We start from the raw sequence: 11218 nt of genomic DNA on the forward strand, positions 1-11218 counted from the left end.
CATTCTTTGAGCTTGTGAGACTGCTTCTTAGAATTCATTCAGGTTCTTTGTTTCTTCCATCCAACTCCTCACCCTTCTTGTTGTCTACATTTTGATCAATTCACTATTTCTTTGCATATTTTCAGATGGGCGGGCAAAAGGAAAAATGAACTTCGTTATAAAATTACTACTTCAAATAACAATCGAGTGGTTTGAAGCAGCAGGTTACAATGAAGTTTTGAGTATTTGCACATTTTTGCATTCTAGACCCCATTACCTCTAGAATTAGAGCACTCAGGCTCAGTCCAAGTTCTTCTCTTCATCTTCCCCTGCCTCTTGCCCAAGTTGGGAAACGGAGGCAGAAAAGACAGGAGTGATCTGCTTATCCCGGGATAGGAGCAATGATGAGCCAAGAGGAGCGGGGGCGTCAAAGTTGATTTGACCCCACTGATCCTCGGACTGGGAAAGGGGCTTTTGGAATAAAGAGGTCCTTCTCTCTGGATTTGGGATTGCTCTTCCAAAAAAGCCCCTTTGTTCCTATGGAGAGTCCCCCTCTCCCCCGCAGTGGAATTTAACTAATCCTGAGAAGGAAGCTGGGACGTATGTCTGTGTGTCTGTCAGTTTGGGTCTCTGCTCATCTTTCTCCTCACCCACGGAGCCTTGCTGGCCATATCGCAGAGGACTCTTAACTTTATTTTGGCACCTTTATTTGTGTAACTCTATATTTATTCCTCACTTTCCCCGCCGAGGCTCGTTTTGGGAGTTGAGACAGGCGGGGGGGCGAGAACCGATTTTCACCAAGACCTTTTTGGTCACTCAGTTTGACATTGCCCCTCTAAGGGGTGTGACGGGGGTGGGGGGGAAGAGGCAACCAAATGTTTTAGGACTTGGGGATTCAGTGTGTCACGCCTCTTTCCTCTTCTCTTCCTCTCCCTCCCCTCCTCCTCCTCTCTCCTCCCTTCTTCCCTCCCTCCTCCTGCCAGGCTTCAGTCGCGTGTCCTGGCGGGCGGCGCCAACGACTGCTGAAAGGGCGCTAGCCGGCCCGGGCTTCTGCTGCCCAGGTTCCCGGGGGATGCCCTGTTGCCAGGTTAAATTTTCACGCCTCCTCCAGAGCGCAGATTGTCCGAGATGAAGGCGCCACCTCTGGCGCCCAGGGCCAGACCCGCCCCCCCACCCCGACTCAGAGTCCTCGAAAGTCCGCCCTCCCTCCCTCCCCTTCCCTTCTTATCTCTGCTGTAGCCCCCTACCAGTTTCTTCCTAGTCTTGCTCCTCTCAGGACTCACTTTTCCCGCGAAGCACCCACGAAGCTTTGGGTTGCCGCCCAGGTTGATGCCCGCAGAGCTGACAGGAGGACAAATATCCCGCGGCTGGAAGCAAACCCAGACCGCGGGATGCAGAACTGCGGAGGCGGCTCCATCGGGGGCATCGGGGCCCGGAGAGCCTTTGACAGTATCTGTCCAAATAGGATGCTGGATCTTTCCAGCCGGCAGCTCAGGAAGCCGGAGAAGCTGGAGAAGAAGGTGAGAAAGGAGGTTCTCTGGGAGGGACCAAGTGGGAACTTACCCGGGGTTCTAGGGCTAGGTGCAGGTGTCAGGGGTCGGGGTGAGCATGGGATGGGAAGTATCTGCGACTTGACTCCAAGAGAGTTTCCGGCATCACTGTTTCTTTTCCTATTCAGTTCGCGCCCCCACGGAAGCTCTTTGAGAGCAGCAGCCCCATCTCTGTTTACACCGACCCCCCTCAGGCGGAACTGGCAGGCCTGCCAGGTAAGCCAGGCACCCTCGGTCCGGCATATCCAGCCGGCGGATGTGAATTGGGATGCTGATTACGTCCAGCTACTTAGCGTTTAGCCACCCACCCCACTTCTGCCCTCAGCTCCTGTTCCCTCTAAGGCCTTGGCCCTTTTAAGTCCCCAGAAGCAGGAAAGCGAGGGTGGAGGATGGGCTGCAGTGCACCCGTCTGGGGGTAGGAGTCTGGGGCTCTGTGGCCACGATTCCCTTCTCTTCCTCTTCCAGCCCTAACCACGATCGACTGGCAGGATTTCGCGGACTGCTCCTCGCTCCTCCAGGAAGAGAGCTCCCCTAGCCGTGATGCTGCGGCGTCACAGGTACCCTTAATCGCCAGTCCCCCTGCAGCCACCCTTCCAGCCCCGCAGCCCTAAACGCGGGGTCTGCCACTCCAGCAACTTTCCCCACGTCTACTTTACTCAATTCGACTCCTTTCGACTACCAATTTCTTAGGCGTCTGCTCTTTGCCAGACACTGTGCAAAGAGTAGAAGACGCAAAGAGATGTAGGGACCCCGACCTGGGGCTGACTTCTGGTTCTCGGAAGGGGCCGGGTTTTGGCTGGGCAAAGGATAGAAACTGCTGTACCCGCAATGGCGAATTAATTAAAAAAAAAACAAACTCTCCCCATCTGCTTTTCTTTCTCCTTCCTCTTTGGCTCCTTCTAGTGTTGAGACCTCAACTCCCCCCCCCCCCCCCGCCCCCCGGCTTGTTGTGAGCAAAAGCAATCGGGGGTTACAGAGAGGAAAGAAAGGATTTCCAACTTTTCGTCCCTTTCCTTTTAGGCTAGTGGTGGGCAGAGGGAGTAAAGATTCTTGAATTTGACTTTGAGAAGTAAGAGACATGATCTTTCTAAATGTGATCTTTCTTTTTCCTCATCCATGCTCAGTCTAATTCCTTTCCTGCCGCAATGATACTGGATTATCTTTCACTTGCGAAGGATGCACCTCATCGAGGAAGGTGGGGAAGATAAGACTGAGACGTGGGTCTAAGGGGGTGAATTTAGAGTGTTTGTAGGTGCCTATGTTTTATAGAGTCACAGCCTTGGGACCAAGGGCAATATATGTTTCTTAGGATGTGAAGGTGAATGAAAGGATTGCCCTTAGGAACCAGGAATCATTGACAAATAAGATTCACAGACATATCAAATTCCAGCTTCCTTAGCTGTCAACATGAAGCTTTTTGCCAAGAAAGTAACGTTTGGGATAGCTAGGTGGCGCGGTGGATAGATCCACTGCCCAAATTCGAGCTCATACACAATATTGTGTGACCTTGGCTAAGTCACTTAACCCCAATGCCTCGCACACCTCAAAAAAGAGACAAGAATGTAGAGTCCACTAATCTCTATGTGAGCTAGCAACCCATCTTCTTGAAGGAAAGAAGGTCTTAATGTCTTTAGTTCATCTAAACCAAATAGAAATAATTTTGGGTAACAAGTTCAGATATCTCCTAATGCAAGCTGCTTCAGAGGGAAGAAAGGCAACTGTGGGCCAGGGCTCTATAGAAAGTCCAGCTTTCTGGACTGTATGAAACATTTCAACTGACAGCCTTACAACTGAAAGACGACAAATGTTCTGTAAAGATGCAATCAGTTACTTTTCTTGGGTGGAGAGTATGCATGAATATGGTTGCACTGCAAGGCCTTCATGAGAGTTCCACCTAAAAATATACAGTTCCCCTATATCAGTTAAATGGCTCTTGAATTAAAGGGGAATCAAAACAGGAAAGCTTTTTCCATCTATTTATTTTACAATTAATATAGAAAGACTATTTTGGACATTCTTGCTGAGGGTATGTAGAATTTAAGTTTTTTATTGTCATGGAGTAGTAGCAACTTATTTTTTCTTTAGAGGAGAAAAAAATGACATATTTTTAATAAGCAGGAAGGAATCAGGAGGGAAAACCACTGGACTTAGAATCAGGAGATCTGGATTGAAATCCTGTCTTTGTACTTACTATTTTTGTGCCCCCACCAGCTAGCTCCCAGTAGGTCATTTCCTCAAAGCTGAACACCTGAGCTTTTTAGAAATGGATCCTATCTTCTCTGGACTGTCCTGGAACTCCCTGAGAAAGGAAAGCTCTCAGGAGGTGTTTGTACTCCAAAGTCAGGTAGGATGAAACAGGATGGTATTGTGAAAAGAGACCTTGGTCAGGGCCTGTGTCTACCCACAAATTCATTCAGTTATCTTGGAGTTACTCCTGTCAATTAGCAAACATTTACTAAATTTCTACTATGTACTAGATCCTCATTTTCCTTATTTCTAAAATGGATCAAATGAGGATCAAATGGATCAAATAAGATCCCTTCCAGATCCAGAACATGCTATTTTTCTAGAAAATGAATTCTGTGCTTAAATTGAAACATTGGTAGCCACTCAGTATGTTGATGCTGGCCTCCTTTCTTTGTGTTTCAGAGGAAGGAATAATATGACCACATTAGGACATTAGGTCCTATAGGACTGATGATTAAAGGCTATCAAGTTCAACATCCTCTTTTTACAGATGAAACTTCACAAATTAAATTGAAGCTCAGAGAAGGTAAATGACTTCCCCGGGGTCACAGAGCTTATAAGTATTTGAGACAGGATTTAAATTCAGGTTTTCCTGATTCCACTTTGTCTTTTGTGTCATCTAGCAGCTAGACCCTGGTGAAGAGCTGGGACTTAGTGGTAGGCATGTCACCTGGCATAACAGGGTAGGAAAAGGGTGAAGGGAAGAAATACTTTCATCTATTACTAGTAATAAATGCACTTTTAAAAACATACTAGAAAATTATTGGTACCTAAGTGTCTGTGGCAAGTATGGTGAAGACTCAAAGTCTCTGGTCACGTATCTTGGGGAGGGATGGGGGTGTGCAGTTGACAAGGTGTGCCTGGATCATATAAACACCTGATCTTCTGTCTTGGCATATTCCCAAACAGAAATCTGACCCTTTAAAGAAGGACTGACCCTAAGCAAAATTCAAGTGGACCAAATTTGTTGCTCACATATTTCATCCCTCAGTCCTACACCTCTCCACCCATGCCTGCACACAATACACTTTGATATTTTCCTTCTTCCAGATATGAAGTTCTCTCACTATGGCTGTCCAGACTTTCTAGTTCATTTTGAAGAAAGTAATAAATTTATGTACTTTAATGAATTAAGGGATATTCGTCCTGATCTAGGAGTTTTTTTGCATTTTTTTATGAAGACCTACAGGGAAGAAACAGTAATTGGTTAATTGTAGAATTTTTGTGGAAATCAATTGGGGTGGGTGATGGTGATAATATAGATTTGAGCCAGAACTTTGGCCAACTCATCACACCCCTGATGAATCCCTTTACCTTCTGGAAAGGAAAATTCTTGTCTTACACTGTATTCTTTCTGTATATAAACAAAAAATAGAGAACCATGAGTATTCCACATTGCACTGCATTCCCACTACTTTTTACTTTTCCTTCTCATAAATATTCAGTGAACTTTTCTAATATCAGTGAGATATATTTTGGCTTTTTCCTGAAAAGTGAAGAATCTGGACAGATGTTAATATTTTCATGCTCCCAGGGAGTAACCTAAATTTATAAAAAGAATAACTCATACTTCTAAACCCTATGAGGCAGAATACAAATATGGTTTACAAATGAGAAAGCTGTCTCTGTCATAGGCTAGTAAGGAGAAATTTGAACTCGAGCCCAGCTTTTTAAATTCCTAAAGCAGTGATTTTCCTGCTACATTTCCTCGAATCTCCATAGCAGAAAATCTCAGACTTGAGGCTGGAAGGGATTTTAGAAATCCTTTGGTCCAGGGGGTGTTCTTAACCTTTTTTTGTGTTTATGGACCTTTTGGCAGAATAATGCTGTTAAATATATAAAATAAAATGCGTGGGCACTTATTTTATTTGAGTTTTCCCTATATATATTTTTAAAAATTTTATTTATTTAATGCAACAGGGTTAAGTGACTTACCCAAGGTCACACAGCCAGGCAATTACTAAGTATCTGAAGCCGGATTTGAACTCAGGTCCTCCTGTCTCCGGGGTCGGTGCTGTATCCACTGTGCCACCTAGCTGCCCCCTCCCTATATATTTTAAACCAATTTCATCTTGAAATAGTTATTCAAAACAATTTTACAAAAATGAACAGACCCCCTGCTTAACAGCCCCTTATGTAGTTTAAGTCTCGTCTTCTGCAGTTGAGGAAGCAGAAGCCACGAGAAGACGAGTGACTTGCTTCAGGTCTCTGCGTCAAGTCTCGAAGCGAGCTCGGCCTTAAGGCCAGGGCTCTGAAGCAAACGTTCAGGCGTCCTTTCATTTCACCACACGGGCTCTACAGCCCGAAGCCCTCCCGGAATCTGGGAATGAAGCAGAGTGTAGAGCATGGATTAGAACGGACTCGATGGCCAGCACCCCTGAAAGCAATGCCTGCTTCCCTCTCTCTTGAAAAACCAGGTCTTCATCTCCGCAAATAGCCCGGAGAGGCGTCCCTAGTCCTGTGCTTTGGTGCTCCTGTGCGGCAGAGGAACCCAGTGGAGCAGAAGGCGGCTTTCGGGCCTTCTCCAGACCTCAGGGGGACCCCGCATTGATGCGTGGTTTGGCCAGCAGCCCTTGAGAAGGGTTCAGGAGGCCACGCGGGGCTCCAAGGGGCTGCGCGTGTTTGCCCTGTCCCGGTGGGGCCCAGCGTGAGCGAGTTGAGAGGGTCAAGCTTTGATTAATGTCTCACCGGCCCCGCAAGGAATGAGAGGCGCCCTGAGGGAGGCTCCGGGGGTTGGCTCGTGTGGCTGGCCAATAAGGAGGCAGCAGAGGCCAAGAGGTTTTCCGAGAGGCTCAGGGGCAGCGCGTGCCACTCAGAGATCCCTCCAGGAGACCGCTCCACAGGTGCCCGGACCCCAGCCTTTGGAACCTGGGGGAGCTGTGCCTCCACACTAGCTTTTGCATTCGAAATAAGAACATTTGCCCCAGAAACCCTTATTTAATCCGCATTTATAGCAATGCAAACCTGCTATTTGCAATGTCCAGGTTGGAGCTTGGATTTCCAGGTATGATTCTGTGTGTTTGTGTGTGTGTGTGTACACGAACTAGCCATAGGACTAATGAACAAGTGATGAGATTAGAATGATTTAATTAAGCACAGTCCTACATTTCTGCTTTGTTTCAGAGCCATTGTCCACAAACAGAACCAGATTTTGATCTGCAGGATTTCAGGGATGCGGTGGACAGTCTCATATCAGGCGAGTGTGGGTTTTTTTTGCAGTTAAAGGATGGTCTAAGCAGCGCTTCAACTTTCCCCTTAATGTCCACCCCCCCCTCCCCCCCCCCCCCCTTAGTGACAGCCGCACAGTCGATGTGTTACTTGTTTCCTCAACTGGGTAATTTATCTGTTTCTGGAAAGAGAACACTTTTTCTTGTTTTGTTTTTGTAAGGCAATGGGGTTAAGTGACTTGCCAAAGCCATGCAGTTAGGTAATTATTAAGTGACTCAGGGTGGATTTGAACTCAGTTCTGCCTGACTCTAGGGCGGGGGCGCTATCGACCGCGCCATCTAGCTGTCGGAGGAGAAACCATTAACTGGGAGCCACGAATATGACGTGAAAGCTAAAAAAAGAAAAATAGATACTTTTTTCGAATCTGGTAATCCCTGGTAGCCTGGTAACGCCCACCACTTGCAAATGAGGAGGTGAATTGTTGCAATTCTTGCACTTTCTACATTGAAAGGACTCAGCACTTAGGCCTTGCAACTCACTGAGGGAGATGTGATAAGAGGCAAGTAGGTCTGAGGAAGAGAAAGAAGGGTACCTTAGGGTCACTTTATAAAGTCTCAGCCTCATGACCTGGGGCAAGTCCTGAGTCTGGATTTATTTATTTTTAATAATGCCTACCCTGCTTCAACTTCATCAGGAGGCTAGAGGAGCAAAAGAGAAAAAGTATGTGAAGCTTTTGTCAATCTTAAGATGCGATGTAAAGTTATTGTTTTATCTGCTCTCCAAATATGGTACCTTTTCGGAGATTTTAACCAGAAATCTGTAGTAACTTTTGCATTGGCATGGTCAGTGACAGCTAATGCCATCGTCTGCTGCCCCACAGACCCATCATCTTTGATGTCATCTCCCATGGGTCCGGAAGACTTTTCCTTCACCTCCTGCGATGTCTCGCCCTTTGGTTCCTGCATTTCTCCCCAGCCTGAGCACCCAGTGCCTCCCATGAACATTCAGGGTGCCCCTCATCCGGAGCAGTACTGGAAGGAAGTAGCTGACCAGAACCAGAAAGCCCTGGGAGATGCCCTGGTAGAAAATAATCAAGTAGGTTGATCAGAGTTTGGGGGTAGGAATCTTGGAACCTGGAATAGAGGTAGTGACATCCTCCCCAAGTTTTTTTTTCGGACTCTGGAAGATAAATGGTGTGATTTGAAACTGCTTTTTTCATCCGCTCAAGTGCATTAATAATGTCTTTCTCAATTCTTCCAATTCTCATCTAGCTATGAAATCCAAATTCTGTTAAATTGTTGGTGGAGATAGTGCAGACTTACCTTGACCATGAATTGGCACCTTAATGCTTTTGTGAGTTCGTGTCCCTGTTTTTTTTTTTCTTTCTTCTTTTGGTCCATACTGGTAATTTCATTGGTATGGGAAACAGTTCCTGAGACTTCCTAAGTGTAAACTCCTTTCATCTTTATCAGCAGCACATCTGTAACTTATAGTCTTATAAGTTTTAAAGTTAAAATTTACCAGCCCATCCCTATAGTCTTAAAGAACTGACTGAAGCTCTTACATATGGTCACATAGCTTGTATTCTAGGTGTCTCAAAAGACTTGGTGCAGTTTTAATCGCTTAAATCACGATTAAAGTTTTAAATTGCACTGACTTTTTCGACATCCTTTACATTAGGTTGGATTTGAGCTCAGGTCTCTCTCAAGATGGAGATTAGCCTTCCATCTAGTACACCACTTGACTTTCTTGCTTTTTCCTGTGCCTTTATGTTTACAATTTGAGATGCAATATTGTGTTAGAGAGAGATAGAACAGAACATGCATAAAAAGTTTAAAACCATGCAATAGGAGTCTAAAACTGGATATTAAAGTATCCCATGCTGTACAGGAAACAGAGAGGTGAAGCAATACTACCCACCAGAGCCTTCTGGACTCTTCTTCCATAGTTTCATTGACTTCCCAGTGTCGACTTGGGAATGTATGGTATAGCTGTGGCTATCTTGCAAACCTCTTTGTCCTCCTCCCTTGTCTGGCAGCTGCACGTGACCCTGACCCAGAAGCAAGAAGAAATTGCGTCCTTGAAGGAAAGAAACATTCAGTTGAAGGAACTGGCCAGCCGGACTCGGCACCTGGCTTCTGTCCTTGATGTAAGTGGGGAGAGGTCTGGGGTTTAGGGACAGTAAGTAGGAGCAATGACTATATAGGTGAGCTGCCCGCTAATACCTGCGCTGCACAATGCACTACATAATGTGTCCACCCAAAGATGTGCGGGTGCAGCTCTAACCGGCTGTCAAGAGAATGTTAACATTTCAAAGTGAGCATTTATACCGCAGGAATACAGAATCGGGGTTTCATTCTTTTTGATTGTCTTTTAGATTATCTAGACCTAAGAAGGCGTTAATAATGGAGATTAAATTTAAAATTGTCACTGCACACACCCCACCCCTTTGTTAAAAATTTACCAGCACATCCCAGTATCATTTTATAAACACAGCTTGAGCTCAGCAAAATGCAATAGAGAGGCCTCTGGGAATGAAGTCAGCCCCCAACTGGAGGTCTAGAGACTGGAATCTGATGATAACAATGAGCGGCCTCATATTCCCTTTAAGATGCCCAGAATGTTCTGCATTCTCTCGCTCATTTGAACCGCACACTGCCCCTCGCGCCTTTGCGGGTGTTCACCATTTTCCATCCCTTGTAAAGGCTGGGGGGGGGGGGGGTCTGTAGCACAAACTGCGCTCGCTCCCCGTTGGTGCGTGCGCCACTCTCATTCACCGAGTTGGGCATGAAGCCAGTTGCTCAGACCCCAACGTCGCCTTTTCCCCTACGACCACAGAAGCTGATGATCACCCAGGCCCAGGACTGCGGGGCCGCTCCGGAACCCCTCCTGCTCAAAGCCTCTGCCAAGAGGAGCCTGGAGGAGCTGCTCACTGCCAATGGCCAGGATGGCACGGAGGTGGACGCCATCCTGAGGGAGATCTCGGAGCAGTGCGACGCGGCCCTGCAGAGCCGGGACACCAAGAGGCCCCGGCTGCAGCCGGGAGCGGCGGCTCCGGCCCCGGCGCCCCCGGTGCCCCAGGCCCCTGCGCCCCCGGCGCCCCTGCACGGGGCCTTCCGCGGGCTGCGGGCCGACTGCGGCCAGGGCTCCTTAAACCTGAGCCACAGCGAGCTAGAGGACAGCGGCTCCTTCAGCACTCCGATTCGGGACCACTGCACCATCCGCACTCTGGCCTTCCCCCAGGGCAACGCCTTCACCATCCGGACCGCTAGCGGGGGTTACAAATTTCGTTGGGTGCCCAGCTGAGCCCGGGGAGAGGACGTCCCAACGGCCCTGGCCCGCCCTGCCTCAGACACCAGGAGGCACCCTGCGCCGCCGGCGCCGGGCTTGGCGCTGCGCCTGTCTCCAAAGCTTCCCTTGTGGGAATGCCCTCCCTACAGTCAGGCGAGCCCGGCTTCCAAGCCCCAGGGATATCGTTGTTGTTAAGGACTAAAACAGACTGAGGAGACATGCCGTATTTCAAAATCTGTTATTAAACGCAGTAGTATAACATCTCCTCCTTTAAAAATGGGGGAGGGGAGACAGGCTCTAATGATACAGTGCCATCACTTTAAAAATTACACATTACTCTGAATAATCACAGGATTCAAAAAGTTTCTAAGGCAACTTAAAGGCAATCTTTTCATTTTACAGTGAATGAAACTAAAGTCCAAGGACATTTGGGGACTTGTCCAAGGTGACACAGGTATATGGACTTAGGACTTGATCCTGACTCCTAGCCTTCATAGTACTGTGTTCAGTTGTGACTGTAAGGTTCCAGTGCTGATCATGGGGTTTTCTTGGTAAAGATACTGGAGGGATTTGCCATTACCTTCTCCAGTGGATTAAGGCAACAAGGTCACTTGACTTGCCCTGGATCACACAGCTAATAGGTTTCTGAGGTCGGATTTGCACTGCGGTCCTCTTGACTTCAGGCCTAGTACTAACTAGTGAGCCATCTGCTAGCTGCCTCTTCCTCCTAAGCACTTAAATGCTTGTTATTCTTTCTCCTGCATTATACTGCCTTCCCTATTGTTAGAAGCAAATGTAGTTTGGCTATTTCAAACTGTTATTCCAGTCAGTAGTAGAATGAAGGAAGGGTGATGAAACAGTGCCTTGAGAAACCAAATGATAGATTATGGATCTCAAAGCATAGAATTGGATCTGAAATGGGTCTTAAAGATCAGAGAACCCCCCTCACCCCACCCACCCCACCCACTCCACCCACAATCCTA

The 11218-nt window shown here is 47.3% G+C and overlaps 1 protein-coding gene across 1 annotated transcript; it reads left to right on the forward strand.

The window, feature by feature from the left end:
- Positions 1 to 1370: 1370 nt before the first annotated feature.
- On the forward strand, positions 1371 to 10250 carry MCIDAS (multiciliate differentiation and DNA synthesis associated cell cycle protein). The gene is made up of 7 exons (XM_074208333.1): positions 1371 to 1499; positions 1658 to 1745; positions 1995 to 2086; positions 6900 to 6972; positions 7825 to 8039; positions 8983 to 9093; positions 9783 to 10250. The coding sequence occupies exons 1-7, from the start codon at positions 1371 to 1373 to the stop codon at positions 10248 to 10250; spliced, it is 1176 nt and encodes a 391-aa protein (XP_074064434.1).
- The last annotated feature ends 968 nt before the right edge of the window (positions 10251 to 11218 follow it).

The sequence above is a fragment of the Macrotis lagotis genome, chromosome X (assembly GCF_037893015.1).
Source record: "Macrotis lagotis isolate mMagLag1 chromosome X, bilby.v1.9.chrom.fasta, whole genome shotgun sequence".
Classification (NCBI taxonomy): Eukaryota; Metazoa; Chordata; class Mammalia; order Peramelemorphia; family Peramelidae; genus Macrotis; species Macrotis lagotis.

What these genes read in the sequence shown, in the direction of transcription:
- MCIDAS (XM_074208333.1), top strand. Translation starts at nt 1,371, where the DNA reads ATGCAGAACTGCGGAGGCGGCTCCATCGGGGGCATCGGGGCCCGGAGA. An exon ending in GTGATGCTGCGGCGTCACAG is followed by an intron (nt 2,087 to 6,899) that starts GTACCCTTAATC and finishes GCTTTGTTTCAG; the next exon opens with AGCCATTGTCCACAAACAGA. An exon ending in GGTGGACAGTCTCATATCAG is followed by an intron (nt 6,973 to 7,824) that starts GCGAGTGTGGGT and finishes GCTGCCCCACAG; the next exon opens with ACCCATCATCTTTGATGTCA.